General features: G+C 40.9%; 1 protein-coding gene across 3 annotated transcripts in view; it reads left to right on the top strand.

Annotated features, from left to right (window-relative positions):
* Positions 1 to 16,761, top strand: part of SGCD (sarcoglycan delta) — a 345,029-nt gene extending 328,268 nt beyond the window's left edge. For all 3 annotated transcript variants that reach the window (XM_084295349.1, XM_084295350.1, XM_084295351.1), the window contains exons 8-9: positions 5,843 to 5,966; positions 7,643 to 16,761. In XM_084295349.1, the coding sequence (XP_084151475.1) occupies positions 5,843 to 5,966; positions 7,643 to 7,816 (298 nt within the window). In that variant the 3' untranslated portion in view covers positions 7,817 to 16,761. The remainder of the gene's footprint in view (positions 1 to 5,842; positions 5,967 to 7,642) is intronic.
* The last annotated feature ends 943 nt before the right edge of the window (positions 16,762 to 17,704 follow it).

Raw genomic sequence — 17,704 nt, 5'->3', positions numbered from 1 at the left:
ACATTTTCTGTTGCACTACAAACCAGAGTTAAGGCAATGAAAAAAAAAAAAAGTTTAAAAGCATTTTGGAAATTTAAATTTAGCATGGTTTCTTTTCAAATCAGTTAAAGCTAATTACCTTCCAATTAAAGGGGAGAAAATTATTGTGTTTTCTTCTATAAATAGATATGTGTAAGATAACACAAATAATGGAGTCAGAAGTATAAGTCACAGGGAATAGGTGATCCCATTGATTTCATTGAAACATGGGAGTTAAAACTGAAAACAAATTTCAGCCTGAGATACTGCTTCATTACCAGCAAATTGATGGAGCTCTACATTTACTTGCTAGCATAATTTACCAATTGTATGAGATGTAAGCAGACACAGTGGTAACATTGGCTAATTTTATGCTCAATGTGAAATCTTATAGCTGGTCAGATGGATACCATAAGAAATAATTAGAGTCATTAGAAATAATGGGCTACAGCTGCAGTAATACATGCTCTATTCTCAGTCCAGAGGTTTCTAAGCAAAATTAAATTAGCTCATGTTACCACACTGCTGCATCATATGCTCCTCACCTCCTGAGAGCAAACTTCTCTTTCCATTTCCGCACTGCAAGCAAGTTTGTGGCTAATGCAAAAAAATCCCCTGCTGGGGACAAGAACTTCTGAAGCTTGAGGCCATTGCTTGTATTTTACCAGTGAATTACAAGCCCTGTTTGTATCAATGCTGGACCTGAATGAGTATTTTCCCCCTGAACTATTTACATTAAACTTTTATTTTTTTTTTTACGAAAATGATACCCATTTTATTGGAAGCACATGAGCAGCCCCTAGCTGCTAGTGTTACTGCACTGACATCCGTAATATCCTCTCATCTCCCCATATTCAAAAGGTCATTCATACTTGTAAGGCAAGCGATGGATTGTTCTGGAGGGGAGTGAGGAAAGGAGAGGGACAAGAAGGAAATATAATCCATGCTGCTGGAGTGATTAATGTGGCTGTTTATGATGAAGGAAATGAAACCTAGAAATCTGGGCAAGTAATGATCTTTCCAGGAGAGTGAATTTCACTGGAACCGCAATACAAGCTCATATGCTGACCTCCTTTAAATTATTGCTGAAGTTTTCAAAACAAACAAAACCAAAAATTTTGCTCTCCTGCTGACTGTCAGGACCGCAGAACTTCCAGCGATAGCCGGAGAGGGGTTCATTACCAGATGCACACAAGCCATCAACCTCTCTTTAAAATCAGAGCTGCTTTGGTGATAGGTTTGAGTAAGAGGGCTTAAGAGGCACATTTAGCACTGTCCATTAAGCATGGTGAGCTGGAGGAAGGCTTCCCCTGCATACATCATCCTGCACATTGCTATGCGGGCCAAGTGTGCTCAGTGGGAGGAACGATATTTTTGATGAAGGCAAGAGCTTAATACTGCAGCTTTGGAAAGATCAGTTACCCATCTGCCAGCCATCTATCTTTGGCTATGGTACTTACCTGGCCTCAGTTATTACAGTATGTAACCGCTTCACAACCACTAATATATTTTTCTTTTCATTCTCCCCGTGGAGTTGGGAAGTGCTATTACCTCTGTTGCAGAACTAAAAAGTGAGATTAAGGGTCAGATTTGTTATGGCATTTAGATGCTCAATGGGATTTTCAAAAGTACCTGATGCCTGGTGTAATAAGATCGTGGATCGTGGGCTTTTTGATAGCTTTGAAAATCCTATTACTTGTGTCTTTTACTTTCCTTTTTTACTTTTACTTTCCTTTTAAAATTTTTGACTTGCATGAAACCCTGGGACCCGTAAGAAAGGTTCCCCTGATGTGGGTTATCACCCAGACAGGAGATTCTTCATCCACCTACCAGGAGGTTGGTGGGTAGGGAGGATGGGAACGCCTTTATGGCAGTGGGAGGAAGCAGTTTATCTAAGTTCTGAATTTGTCATGTTTGGAAATCAGTGTAACTCTGTGGATAGCAGTGAACTTACCCTCCTTGCACAGCTCTGGCAGAGAGGTCAGAGGCTGGTCTTCAAGACACTGGAGCAAAAAACAAGCACCACCCATGGTCAATAAAAAGGGCTTATGTGCCAATTGCTGGGATGGAGAATTCAAGAGCAGGAGCAAATAATGAAACAATCTATATTCATGCAGCCACCTTTCCAGCCTACTGCTGTAAGTACAGGCTTACACCTCGCCGGATGTGAATCCTACTGAAAGCTCCAGAGTATCATACTGAAAAACAAATGTTGATTTTGAACAAATTATCTGTTCATCGCTAAATCATTTTCTTTCATTATTAGTCTCCAAATTGGTTCTGCTCTGGAAGACAGAATTAGGTTTAAAAGCAGAGTGTCTCTTAAACACTTGCTTTAAATGAAAGTATTCGGTAAACATTCCTCAAACCCCCTAGAGCATAAACTCCTCAAATGTTTTCTCTGGCTTTGCATAGATTTTTCAGCTCCTGGTTTAAAGACAGCTGTCTCAGGGATTCATTCAAGAAATCAGAAAATAATCAAATTAAATCCCTTGCAATCATATGCCCCTCTAATGACAAAGAAAAAATTATTAAGACCTTTCTGTCCTTGCTTACAGGAGCATAAATTGGGACAAAAGTCCTTTGCAAGCAAATGGAGTTACACCGCTGTGAAAGAGAAGAGTCAGGCTCCAAACCCACAGCATAAGTACAAAACCACTCAGGCTGCAAGCACAAGGTTCTCAGCACTGGAAGAGCTGCACTTTGCTGTTCAAGTACTTGCATTCATTTCCATAGTTTTAAGGTTCTTAAAAACAAAACAAAAAAAAAAAAAGAAAAAGAAAAAAGGAAGGAAAAGAAAAAAGAAAAAAAAAAAAAAAAAAAGAAAGAAAGAAAGAAAAAAAGCTCTGGGCTTCAAAATGTTATTTTTAATATTAAAGGGATGGATTTTGGTTAATTCAGCATGTCAGCAAGATTGCAGCTGTCTGATCTAGTGATTTAGGATGATAAGAGTGGGGGGCTCAGCTCAGCTAACTTTAAAAACACGTGTGGGGCTGCAGGGCATTGAATGCTTGTCCCACGTCACACCAGGGACTATCAGGAGATGCTTGAGAGGAACATGTGTCTCCAGGGTGTAAGGAGCTGTGTAGGGACTAGGATGTGTCTAAAATTGCATGGGTTTTCATCACTGTTTTTTAAGATTATCCTGCCTGTAGGGTTCTGTTGGGTGGAGGAGGGAGAACAACTCACTCTCTTTGTTAGACATGAAAAGAGATTAAAACTTTGGGGTGATGTTATCTAATAAACTCCCAGGCGCTTGTTAGCTTGTTCAAAGCACAAATTTAACTCATTTTGAGGTTACAAGGACTGGAAGGTATGGAAGGAGAAGGTCCCCTCTCGATCCCCCCATCATGGGAAATTATTCTCCTATTTCCCAGCTCCTCACACGCTCCAGCAGAGCACCGGTGGGGGAGTCAGAGGCTGCTCCCGCAAAGGGCAGGGACTCGAGTGCTGCTGCTGCAGATGACTGCATTTGAACTGTGGTGTCTGAGCGCTGTTTTGCACTTACAAGATTTATTTCTCAGTGGGCAGAGAAGCTACAAGATTAACAGATGAACAAATATGTTGAGACAGCCAAGACATCAAAGAAATTGAAGAGCCACTAGGATGTTGGAGAGCTGAAGAGTTGTCTGGCTATGGTTCCTGGGAATTATTTTATCCTCGGATTAGCTCAGCTGTCTCAGGGTTTGGACACATCCTCTGGTGAATTTGGCTACAGTGACTTAAGACATTACTGGCCCCAGACATCTGCTTCTCCTCTGGAGGATCCTGCCTCTGGAGCAGAGGCAGCAGGAGGGAATGTGTGCCTGCATCCCAGCCGTGGCACCTCAATCCTGGGGGCTCAGTGCAAGCAGAGGGTCCTTAGTTTTCAGAGTAGACACCAGCTTGTGGGCTGTACTACCAAGGATAAGAGCACACTGTATCCTGGGGTAGAAATTTCCAGTGAAAATGTGGAGCAGACAGCGTGTTAGGCCACTGTAATGAAAGCCACCAGAGAGCATGTGCCAGAGCCCTAAGGCTGTGTGCTGTGACTATTTTTGCCATAAAGAAATTCTGCAGATACTGGAAAGGCAGCTATTGCAATTGGGAGGTCAGAGGGAATCACATCCCAGGTAGCACTACGTCATGTCAGTCATTCTTTGCAGGCTTGCAGGCTTTTTTTTCCTCTATGCAATCTGCAATTCAATCAGGAAAAACAATAAAATAAAATAAAATAAAATAAAATAAAATAAAATAAAATAAAATAAAATAAAATAAAATAAAATAAAATAAAATAAAATAAAATAAAATAAAATAAAATAAAATACCAGCAGTTTTAACCTTAGGTTCCTCATACAGGAAACAGCCAAGGGGTGATACCAGCAGAGGGATCAGAAGAAGGTTTATGTAGGATGTAACTCCCCTGTGGAGAGCAAACAAAAAGCGTCTCAGAATAGTTGTGCAGAGGCTGCTAGCCACGAGACAGTGCTTGCTCCTTGGGCTATATATCCCTCACTCCTCTGAAATTTAGATTTAGTTGAGTCAGCCAGGAAATTACGGATGAGTTTGGGGTCTTAAGGGAAGGTGTTTGAAACCCAGCAATATGAAGACACCAACAAGAGGGAAAGTCATAACTTGGAAAGTGCCACACAGAGGAAACCGTGCCTCTGCTTTATTGAACTGTTGGCTGCAATAAATACAGCCAAATTCCCTGTCTCCCATAATGTTGTCTCAGTACCAGCAGGAGTCCATTTAAGAATACACTTACTGGCACAAATGATTATATATGAAGAGCAGAGAAACAGCTGAAGTGCTGCTGCAGTAATGCAAGCAAATCCTAAAAGATGCCCAAGAAAGCTGGGTGTTGGATTCTGCCCTTGAATTTTCCTTTGTCACCATGATCTCTGCTGCCTGACCAAAGCAACCCGAGCAGAGGCTTTTCTGTTCAAGTCTTCCTGCTCACTTCAGCTGGTGAGACCATAGTCTGGATTTTCTGATGGCACAGTAAATAAATTGTGATAAAGTCAACTAGGAGGACATTCCTGGAGAGGGTGAAATGTTTTTTATTATTATTATTTTCAATACAGAAAGTAATAAGAGACTGTTTTATAAAGAAGAGAAGAGACAAGTAGAATACAAGAGCTATGAAGGAATGATTAGCAAGAAAGACTGAACCTTGCACTTCTGGATCTTAAAGCATTAACCTCAATTGCCTGAACTGAAAGGTTTGGCTGTGTTTAGCCAGTGCTGTAATAGGGTTGTCAGATCTCTCTGGCATATCCACAGTTAGGAGGGGTCAAAGCACTGCAGAGGGTGCTGGCTGTGAGCACTGTGATGTTAGCGTAGGACTGAGGTCAAAGAATTTGGGGGCGTCTGCATCTTTTTCATCAGTTTTCTTATGTCATTAAACTTTCCTATACTTCACATTACAGGGAGTCATGAGAATGAATTTCTTCCTGTTTAAGCAGTGGTTTCAGGAGGAAAAGTGCTTGCACTCTCTGTGTAGCTACACTGCTTTGCTAATATCCCCCATTAGTATTCATTAGTTACAAATGTGAGCTTGTGTATGAGGGAGTTGATCACAGGGGAAGCTTTATTGCACCCTGCATCTCATTCCAGAATTTATGGCATAGGAAAGTTGATGTGAATTGTTAGCAGATTGAATTTGTGATGTATTTTACCATGATTTCTTCAATATGATTGCTTTCCACTGACTAAACCAGGCATGGATCTGAACTTCAGTGGGTCCTAAGCTGCCTTGCAATGGGCAGCCAGGCTGTTCAAGCCTGAGGTTAAGCACGCACATTGAACCCAGCAGGCTCTGTAACTCCCTTTTCTGTTGCAGACTGGAATCACCTACACGCGCGTTGGTGATGGAGGCTCCGAAAGGCATTGAGATCAACGCTGAGGCCGGCAGCTTGAAAGCCACGTGCAGGACAGAGCTCAAGCTGGAATCCAAAGATGGAGAGGTAAGCGAAGAGTGTCAAGCCTTATGGCAAAAGCAAACCAAGCCCCAGATCTACAGTTTTATAAAATTTATAAGATTCACTTAGCAGCTCCATTTGAAACAGTCATTGAAAAGCACTGGTGAAGCAGCCTTCCTAGCTTAGGTTGTGCTAGGAGTGATTGAACATATCATATGCAAACAAGGCTCACTCTGTGGAGAAGGCTGATTCATTATTTTTAAAGTGCTTGGATAATAGCATCTGTTGTTCAAGCAAATTTATGCAGCTGTAAAGTACACAGTGCTCCTAAATTCTTTGTTTCCTTGTCACTTTAAAACAAGATTTACTTGGCCAACATAATTAAATCTTTTATCATACATTTTTCTATAAGAAGAGCTTAATTCACCTGTATTGATCTGACAAGCTTTTGTAGCTGATGTTTTCATTTTGGAAAGAAAGGGAATATTAGGAGACAGAGGTTGTTGCACTGGGAAGCTTCTAAAGGGAAAGAGAGAGTATCTAAAACTGATAACAGAACAAAAGTAAAATAGGTCTTGAATTAAGCCTCTTCTGGTGCCTCACGAATATGTGTGCACACCAGTTCTCATTCCTTCATCCCGCCACAATTGTGGAAGACACTGAAAGATGGGGATGATGGGGAACACAAGGAGAGCCTTGGCAGGAGGCTTCCCATAAAACACAAACCTGCCACCAGCAGAGGTCCAATATGGCCTGATGTTTTCCTGTCTTCGGTGTGATTCACAGGTTGGGATTCTTACTGCAATTCCTGTCGTTTCTAAACGTTGGCATTTTAATATATTCCGAAGCCTGATCAGGGTTTTAAAACAAAACAACAAAGCACAAAGCAAAACAAACAAAAACCCCTACCTAATATACTACAATTGAAATCCAAGGCATTTCATGACTGCAAGCAGTTCTCTTTATGTTTTCAACACTAATTTGCCTTTAAAATGCATATATTGACCTGTCTCTTTCAGGCGATTAGATGGTTGGAGACTAAAACAGAAGTGGCAATTTTTTCTGTAATTGCAAGATAAGAGCAAATACTGTCAATCGCCCTGTAATATTCTGGACTGCAGGTTATCTGACGCTGACCTTCTCAGTAATATTACAACACTTCCCTGCAGCTGCCACGTGTCTGAGAGCTGCCACGTGTTCACTTTTATGTGCTGTTTTGTAAAGAGAAATTTGGGTCTGTTATGGAATTTAAATATTTTTTAATATACATAAGTGTATATATATGTTTACATAAAATATACATAAAAGTCAGAGCCGTGAGCCTGTAAGGAAAGGGGATCACAGTGCCAGAAGTCCCAGCAGAGGAGAGGGGTTATTGTATGGAGGTGAACTGTACATTCTTCCCCAGGCAATGAGGCACGTTGCTGGGTGCTGCAAGGGTTAACCCAGGCACAGACATGCCAAAGCTATGAAAACACAGTGGGTAGATTAACAGAAAAAAAAAATTGAGGTCTTAGGAGGCTCACAGTAAAGGCAGGTAATACACTCACCCAGATTTATATCAGACTTTCCCCAGCTTCACACATTTCCCTGCCAAGTTTCTGTAGCAGCCCAGTTGTCCAAAGGATGCTTCCTTAAACACAAGATCTAAATTAACAGCAGTAACAGAGATTTCACTAATTCTCTCTCTTTTTTTTCTCTCTCTCCTTCTCCAACTTCAGATAACATTGAATTCTGCAAAAATCAAACTACCTAACTTGCCTCAAGGATCTTCCTCTTCTGCAGGGTCCAGGCAAAAAATCTACGAGCTCTGTGTGTGTCCCAATGGGAGGTTATTTCTGTCTCAGGCAGGCTCTAGCTCGACCTGCCAGATAAACACAAGCGTCTGCCTTTGAGAGACAATTTGCAGTGGGGCATTGCAGGCAGCACAAAAGCTAATTCTGGTCTCGCAGATTGCAGCTGCCAACTATTTTTACTAGAACACAGAAAGCCTATCAAAGACTTTTTTTGTGTGCGCGCGCGTGTGTGTGAATATATATATATAAAATATATATATAAAATTATATATATCCTCTGTGTAAAATGATGTTTCAGTACAAGGAATCCCAGGGTGACCCTGTTACATTTCTGTAGCATTTCTCTTTCCCCCACCAAAATTTACTGGTACGATCTACTGAATTAGACTTGATGCTCCCCTGGACCCTTTTGTAATTACATAGTCTAATGATCACCCCTTGTTTTTGATCATCTTCTAAGAGCAATGGGATTGCTGGCTGGTCAAGACCCTGGAACCAAATGTAGACCCACCAACATACAAAGGGGAGAGTAGCGTCTCTGATTATTTTTGCACCATTAAATCAGTGGCATGAGAAAAACAAAATGTCCACATGTGCTGTGCTGGTTGCCTAGAGTGATCCAAGATACCTGCGGTTAAACTACACTCTTTAATTTTCACCTGAAGCATGACTCCCTGTTGGGAGAGATGGATTCTACCTGGCCAGTAGGAAAGTCCTGATCTTCTTGCTGGAGTGAGCGTTTGATGAAAAGATTCGATTCTTGCCTTCACCCGCAGTGGATGCCTTGTGCTATTCAGGTGTGACTCAAAAGCTCTAACCTTAACCTAAAGTCATCTCTGTGCTAACAGAACTAGCCTTGTATTTAGTTCTTGACGGGAAAAAAAGAAAAAGAAAAAAAAAAAAAAAAGTGAAGGTTGGACTAAAATAGAAAAGCCTTGAACCTCTTTAGTTAACAGGTGTCCTGGATCACCCTTCGTGCTCTCTATTACCACCTTCAAATTTGAAAAGACCCGATGTACCTTGTGAAGGTAAGATTTAAGATTTGGACATTACCTACCAATACCTACAGAAACAGAGAAAATTGCCTACTCTCTCCATAGAAACATAGAAGTTCCTACAAATTGGATGTATAATATGAATGTTATACCAGAATTTTTGTCATCCTTCTATTCAGGATATGCAGTCCAAGATCACATAAATTTTGCAGAGATTACAAATATCAGAGATGCTGACAATGTAACAGATTATTATTTTTTTCAAGAATCTATAAAGATGGTGACAAATTCAGATTACTGGAAAGCAAAGGCTTTGGATGGTGGTTTATCTGGAATTTGAGTTCAAAAAACTCTGTGGTTGAGTCTCTTCATGGGTTCATTTTTCCTTACTGGATAAAACATGCACCTGATCCAGTAACATAATTTCCCTTGTTGAAATTTTGAAAATTACTGAGAAGAGCCCAGATTTTTGAATTCTGACCCATAACTGCATCCATTTTGCATGCAAAAATCCTTGAAAAACAATGAACTAATTATCACAAAGGTGCTCAAGTCACAGTAAATCTCACAAGGACCGTAAGGTTTCTAAGTCACTGAGATGCTATTGAAAATATTACCTTGTATGCAAATATGACAGATCTGTGCCCATCCCTAGTCATATCTAAGCAAAGCTGGTATTCCTCAAGCAATTTTCAAGATAAAATGTAGCTGAAAATAATTTTTAGAAGTAACTTAGCCCTTTCCTTTTTTTTTTTTCTTTCTTTTTTTTTTTTTTTTTTACATATTTCCACACATTTTCGTATGGTCTGGAGAGTACCAGGGTTTGATTTATTTATTTATTTTTCTTAAATGATCTATTCTGGCCTAATCCAAAATTGGCTGGACTCAATTGGAAGATTTCTATGAACTTTGGATTAGATGTTGTTGCCTAACAAAGCAACATTCCCATAAAATTTATTCCTGAAAGAGTATTGAGTGATTTACATTTATTTCAGTGATGCTTTCAGATCAACGAATGAATTCAAACTATTTGTTAATGAATGATTCCTGTAATTATTATGTCTTGAGTCAATGTTCGAATGCAAAGGGTCACCCAGGATAACAATTGTATTGGGACACAGGACTATACCATCTCTGTTCAAAGAGGGGAATTGTGCCTATGCCTTAAGTCAATGCACTCAGCAAGGAGAAGCACATCATATTTATCTTGTTACTAAAACTAGTTCATCTGGGGGGAGGGAAAGGAGGGTGTCTTGGGATCTGGTTGTGCAACTTAGATGTTAATGAAATGCATTTAGACTGTAGGGGCACCAAGAATGATACCGATTTTTTATTTTATTTTATTTTTAACATATTATATACAGCAAAATACTGTGTACGTTACCTCTGGGACCACAACAGGAGTCCCATTCATAGTCCTACATTTACTGTAGATTTTTTTCCCTGTTTCATTTAATACTGATCATAAACCTTATAGCAAGCATGGCCCAATTCATAAACAAATCCTGCATGCACAAGCACTTGAGTGGTTGTGAAGACAGCTGCTGCAGGAAGAGTATCCTCTACAGAAAACGAGTTGCATTAACTTTCCCTTCCATGGGGGTGTCAGTGCTAGTGAGAAACATGGGGCTGAACACAAGGACTGATCCACCAGGGATGCTGCCTTCTGATCTCCATGCTCTGCTCCCAGGAGTCTGCTGGCTCAGTCCTCATCCCCACACACCATTTAGCTGCTGTACTGAGCACTGCTTTCCCAGCAATTTCGTTCTGAGTGGTTGGTCTTCTCAGCTGAGCTCTTGGACAAGGTTATCACCTTCTCGTATTAGGAACGCTATGAAACTGCCTGAGGACATTCAGCCATTTATTTTGGTATGAATTTCTATGGGGGAGCTGTTAGGGAACAGCCTTAGACATCCGTGCCATCACTACAAAGTACCATTTTCTGCAGAAATCTTCTTGGACATGACTTTAATTATGCCTGTGTAAAGGAGTTCTGGTTACTTAGATATATTTTACAATCATGTTCCCATCTTAAAGAGCATAACATGATATGCTGTGTTGCTAAAGAGATCGAACCTATATGGAGACTTGAAAACCATCTAAGCCCCACTTGAGTATCAAGACCACGGTTTGGATGATGATGCCCATTCTTGCCCTGGCCTCATGACTCATCCCCTGTTGTTCTGTGAGTGGCAGGCCAGAGCAAACAGGACTGCAGGTCTGAGATCCCAGGGGAAAAAAAGACACTTTATTTAAGAAGCGGCATGCAAACACATCCAGCTATCTCATGTTTCATAGTTTGTTTGCTGGGGGCAGTGGTGGAGTGGCCACCTCACCTGTTCCAAGAGGCAGATGCATGAGTCTCCCTGTTCCTCCTGCCTTGCCTGGAGTCCACGCACATTTGCTTTACTTTATGGGTTGGTTTTCCTTGAGTTCATCCATGTTGCAACCTCCCTGCCTGGCATTTTGTACATATGCTCTACCTGCCATTGATAAATGCCAAAAAAAACAACAGTGGTTTGTGTATTTCTTTATGAATTGGGCCTGCAATTTTGTTCAATTGAGCATTTGCTATTAGGGGAGACGTCATTTATCTCAAATCAGAGTTTAGTTTTACCTCTCAACACTAAGGCAAGGCTGGGGTGGATGGTGAATTTGTTTATACCAAGCTCAGTGGAAGAGACCCCAATGACTTCACAGCCTGAGCTACAGCAGGAGCTTGATGGGTGAAAATTCGTGGCACTGATGCTGATGGAGACACTGCCAGCTATTTCGGTGGCTGTGGAGCTGACCTCTGACTCTGCACTGTGTGCAATCCTGCATTGCAGCTATGTGCATTAAAAACATTGAAATGCTGATCAAGGGACTGTGATACCAACGTCAACATACCTTAGGCAACCAGTTAATGATAAATGCTTTTATGTGTTGTAGTTCTTGATTTTACAGGGCTTTGGGACCTTGTTAAATTTGCTTTAAATGCTACACTGCAGTACACAGTCGGGAAAATGGCTGTCAGTGCTTACTTGTATTCCAGTACCTGAGCCATATGTCATGTATGACCCTTCTTTGTAGATGTGGGGAGGGTTAAAGCAAAAAGACTTTGCCATTAGAAAAAAAAGAGATCCTAATACCAATTGTACAACTGTATCCATTCTCCATGTATTTGGGTTTGTTGTTTTTTTTTGTTGTTGTTGTTTTGTTTTATTTTGTTGTTTTGTTTTGTTTTTACTCTTGTAAGAAGAATCTTACCCAGTAGTCAGTGAAATGGGCAGCTTTAGAGTAAAAAGAAATGTTAACACTAAAGGAAGTCCTTGAAAGGGGAAAGCCAGTAACTACTTAAATAGGTGTAAGACCTCTCCTAGGTATACATTTTTAGAAAACTAAGCATGTGCAGGAGTGATTTTTATTTGTTTCTCTCAGTCATGTCTTGTCAAACATCTGTATTTTAAGAGTTATGTTTCTTGTTTGTTTTTTTTTTCCTCAATTATAAATATCGTAATGCACAAGCAAAGATGTTTAAGGCATAAGCCTAAAAATACCATCTGTAATATGTGGTACAGCAAAATGATGTCAAGAAAACCCTCCCTAGAAATTGTTTCAAGACTAAGGAGCAATTCCTATGGAACTTCTGAAGATGTCCAGTCAGTTTGCATCACACTTGGCTTGCAGTGACAGACGATTTTAAAGGAAATTAACTTTTGTTGTCATAAAATACATGCACACATGCACATATATATATACACATGCTCACATACAATTTTCTTTCTATTTGCTCTTATGGCTTTAAGTTTCACATTGCAAAAGACAGTGAGACAAAGACCAAAGACTTACAGAAATTAATCCCTTCTCTGGTTGCCCTCATGCCTGAAATGCATTAACTTTAATGGTGCTTTTTGGAACTGGCCAGGAGAAATACAGGTTTATTGCATAGCTGCATTTGAGAGAATACCGTGGCAGGAAAACTTTAATTTCCTTAACAGGGAGGAAAGGAAATAAAGTGAAGTTCTTTAAATGTATACAGAGGGTAAGGTTACCGGAAAATTGAAACATGCAGAAATAGCCAAAAAAAAAAAAAAAAAAAAAAAAAGACATGCTCCCAGGCTAAAAGTATAAATAAACTGAGGAAATATTACTGGCTTTGCACTTTCCTGCACTTGAGCATCAGCCAGTGAGGGATGCTGGTAGGTTTTGGCAGGGGGGCTTTGTGGATTTCTCAAGGGCAGGCAGGCATGGGGCTCTCGGGCTCTGTTTCAGGGAGGACATGAGCAAGAGAAGGATGGCGCCTGTAAAGCCATCTGAATCTTCAGTCTTAAGAATTCTTAATACCCTGCTTGGTGAAGAAGAATAACTGTGTTGTAATGATTTAATGATTTCATTTTAAAGTGCATGTAGTAAAAATAAGAAAGTTAGGAGCTGTTGGGTTTTTTTGTGTGTGTGTTTTTCTTTTTCTGTGTGTTTTTTTTGTGCGTTGTTGGTGGGGTTTTTTTTGTTTGTTTGTTTTGCTTTGTTTTGTTTTTTAATAGCTGACATTTTAAATTTGGAAATGTCATCACCCAGAAATCACCTGAAATCACCTGAGCAGATGCAGGGAGCATTCCTGTCAAGCTCTGGCAATCAGGAGATTGGTGTTTTTCAAATCTGAACACAGCAGCTTCTTTATTCTCATTGCTGTTGTTGCTGAGGAATGCAATCACAGTAACATTTCCGTTTTCCCTGTCTTAAGCTTTTCCATCAGTTCTGAAATTGCTGTGTAATGTTTTGGTAGCCGGTGTTGTGCCACACACATGGGGCTGTGTTCAGGTGGCTGCGGTCCCCAAATGCCATCTCAGCTTCTCATGCCTCCAAAGACCAAAATCAGCAAGCATCAAGCATGAAGCAGTAGCACTAAGGTGAAATGTAGGCCTTTTGGGTAAATTCTCCATGGCAGTTGCGATGTTTTCACCGCTGATGCAGCCAAGTTTATGGCTGTGATTGGAGCAGGGTTAAACACTGATGTGGTGCTTATGAGATTATTCAAGCAGGAGCGGAGTAAATTAAAGAAGGCAGGTAGGAGGGAGAGGGAAGAAATGGCAAGAGACATCACCCTAATCATGGTAATGCAGCAAACTTCTTTGTCTGTTTACACTATTATACTTTAAATTAATAACATCCATTTTACTAAATATGGTAGCAATTTTGTTTGATCTTTCCTAGTGCACAGTGGAATTGCTGTCACTGAAAGCACTTACAGCCTGGGCTGGATAAGATTGCTAGGGTGTTGTTTCCGTCCACAATAACCACAATGGCTTGGGGCTTGGATGGAAATTATAGTGAATAGCTTGTATTTAGAAAGCTTTTAAATCTACTGTGGTTGAGAAGCACATGGTTATGCACATACAGCCCTGAGGCTTTATCATTTAAAACTCTCTTGTCCTGCCACTTGAATTGCATTGTGCCCTTGTGAAAAGTGACACGCTTTCTTTATGCAGGAAAACATGGATATTTTAAAGCTGCAGGATTTTTTTCTGAAGTGAACAAGAAAGTATAACCATAGTGTACCACTGAGATTTCCTATCCAAGTCACTTTAAACTAGAGATGTGAGTCCCTTAAAAATTAATTTGCTACAAGTGTAATTCCTGCAGGAAAGTCAGCTCTGGTGTCACTTCCAGGAAATGTCTCACCTTATTACAGCTCGACGTCTGTGGTGGCTGGGATCTTCTGCCACTGGTAAATCAGTAGCAGTGGGCTGCCTGGTCAGATGAAGCCACATTTCCTTTGGGGCCACTCATCTCCATGGACAGGGTGAGTTTTGTTAGCTTTTAACCAGTACTTAAAAGTAGGAAGGATGTGTCCACTGTGAAGCAATATGTAGTTTGTCGAATCTTTCTGCCTGCAAGAGAAAATGTCAGAAAGAAAAATTTGTGCAGAAGTATTGCATTTACATTGTTTCCTGCTCTCAAATGCTTTAGATAAAAACCTGCAGCCTTAGTAAAAATGGCTTCTTTTTTTTTTTTTTCTAAGATGAAAAGGACATGTTGGAGCCTTTCATCAGGTCCATCCCAAATAGAAAGTCTCACTATTTCTAACACTTTCACTATGACAGGAATAGGCCCATTCCAATGCATAGGTCATGTGCATCTTTGCATGTAGCAAGAATTTAGAATTGCATTGTTCTTTCACATTTTTGCCCCATACTAAAAGCTTAACCACTGATAGGAAATAAAGCTTTCTGAAGCCTGCCTACAGCTAAATGCGTTATCGCTTTCTAAAGCAATGTAGTTTCTTTGTTCTTTTAAAGATTTCCTCATAACGGAGTCCTTGAAACATCTTGAGGCAGGCTTACGCTGGAGAGCAGAAGAATAATTATTTGTGGGTGGTTCTATTTTTACCGAAGGCTGGATTATAGTTGAAAAAATGTTGCTGTTAGAGTTTCTCCCACACTTACTTAGCTGCAAACACCACCACCCCCAACACTACAGCGAGATTTCTCCCAGGATAGCCGCCTGCAGAGCAGGGAGTTAGCTGCTCCACTAAGCAAGAGCCTGCTAATTTTGTTTTCATTTGGGTCCTCCTCTGGGTTTGCACGCTCACTACCAGTGCTATTTTTGATGTAGCAGCTAATGAAACACTTTGGCAATGCTAATGATTTTACAGATGGATGTGTACATGCAGTCTAAGTGGTATAAATTATGGTGGTGGTTATTGGTTGCTGTTTTAACAAGGCCTTGATCACCTTGAAGGCATCCAGGGGATGCCCCTGGTAGGCTGCCTGCCCTTGGGCAGCCTGCTAGGTGGGGAGGCTGAGGGCTGGCCTTGCCCTTTCTCATTGATCTCCGTCCCATTGCCAGGTCCTCTGCACTAGAAACAGCAGCAAGGAACGGTGCCTGCCTTGCAAGGCTGGGCTGGAGCAGTGCAGAAGCTTTCACAGGACAGGCTCTTGACTCTGTAGCTGGTGTAAATCAGGATGGGGCTCCGCATAACTCACAGGTAACCTATACTGAGGGTTTCCCCCTGAAGGTTTGAGTACCCTGTCTAAACCACCACAATCCATGCTCCAGCCAGGTGATTTTGTGGGCAGTACATGCAGCAGGAGGTTTCACCAGGGCTCTGGGGCTCTGCTGCTCCCATGCATGTTAGGTTGGGGCTGCACTGTGTGTGGAGTGGCTTCCGCAGAGCTGCAGGAGGAATTTGCTTTCTTGTCCCCTCCTGTGGGTTTTCAGAGAGAGCACAGAAGTTAGGAGTAACAAATCCTGCCCTTGCTCAGCAGAGTGAGAGCACTCCAGAAGCCTCATAAAGAGCAGATCTGAGCAATTATCACACCCGGTGTTTGTCAAAGAAGGGCTTGGTTGATAGCACTCACACCCAGATTTCTCCCTAGATCAGAGCTTTTCCTGAGCCATGAGCCAGATCTTGATCTGGATCTGCACTGTGCAGTACTCTGGGTGCAGGGAAGGGATTGACCTGCTGGATCTGACTCAGATCCGTTTGATTTTTTATTTTAATTTATTTCAGTTTTTGCCCACCCCTTATCAAATTAGTTTCCTTGTGCACGAATGCCAATAGAGTTGCTGATATTAACCCAACACATGCTCCACGTAATTAGACCCAACAGCAGAACAACATTCAGTGTGAGTTGAAGCAAATCCCCACTCATCTACAACAGTAGCATAAAGGCATGACCCATATGCTATGGCAGTTTTCATCTGTGATGGTTAAAATACCTTGTCTGACCTCTACTCTGATAACCACCAATGACCTTGATATTGTAAACAGGATGAAATGAATTTAAAGTCTTATCATAGTTCTCATTAAGAAATTCAGATTTGTTTGGCTTTTTTCTTTTTAATTTATGTATGTGTGTGGTTGTGTGGGAAAATATAAAGCTTTTTTGTATCAAATAACATCAATCCTTGCACACTCTATGCAAAATTTTGTAAGCATTGCAATAATGCTATGAATTACACAAGGAACTATTTTAACTTTATTACACTTTCTGTATAAAAAAAAAATTTGTATTTAAATGATTTCAACTGCAATCTTGTAAAATATATTAATAAAATAATGATTGTTAAGAAGGAAAGAGATGTTGAGTTTTTTTGTTTCTACGAGCTTGACAAATACGATTTAGACTTCAAACACTCATTTGTCTGTAGGGTATGGTTAGGATGTGTTTGTAAGATATGTCTGTATTATCTGCATGTATCTGTGTGTCCATAGGATGTGCCAGACTGCTTCATACGAGTGATCTGTTTCACAGCTTCAAGTCACTGGATATATTCACACCAAAACATGCTGTAGAGGAAGAAATGATGGGGAAAGTTGAGTTACCATCTTGCTTATTTACAGTTTGGTTGAGCTTTGCCCTTGTTGTACAGTAGGAGTGTCTCAGCCAAGCAGTGCTGTGGGCACTGAGATCCTGCCTGAGCACCACAAACCTCTCAGCGAGGATCGCTTCTTGGTGGAACCGGTGATGCTCGTGCTCCAAACCAGCAGCACCCTGGGGTTTCCACAGGCTAGGGGGGACCAGAGCCAGGTGCACACATCCAGGAACAAGCCCCTGCCTGCGCACACTGTGGGGAGCACGAGCTCAAGTCTGCCTGAAAATAAATAAATAAAAATAAATTGGGGAAAAAAAAAAAAAAAAGCAGCTTGGACCAACTGGTTGCTTTAATGATCCATCAGTTCTATTTTAATTGGCTAACTAATCAGATGCTCAGGGTGACTCTGCACATGCCAGGCAATCACTTGTGAGGGCATTTTGCAGGAGCTGGATTTTAAATATGAACTTGTTCACCATGGATTTTGTCGGTAAATGAGAACATTGATTGAGGCTCATTAGCTGAACGAATAGCAAGAATTCAGTCCGGCTGAAAAGACGTGCGTGCCTTCCAAATGCACAGAGCGTGAGCCCAGTCATCACAGCTGAGATACTGCCAGAGTCCAGGCTGCAGGGATACGTGTTTACCATTTGGGAGAGGTACTGTTTACCAGGCTTCAAATAAGTTCACACAG

This window comes from Netta rufina (assembly GCF_964035555.1).
Source record: "Netta rufina genome assembly, chromosome: 14".
Classification (NCBI taxonomy): Eukaryota; Metazoa; Chordata; class Aves; order Anseriformes; family Anatidae; genus Netta; species Netta rufina.
This window is presented reverse-complemented; position numbering and strand designations above follow the sequence as displayed.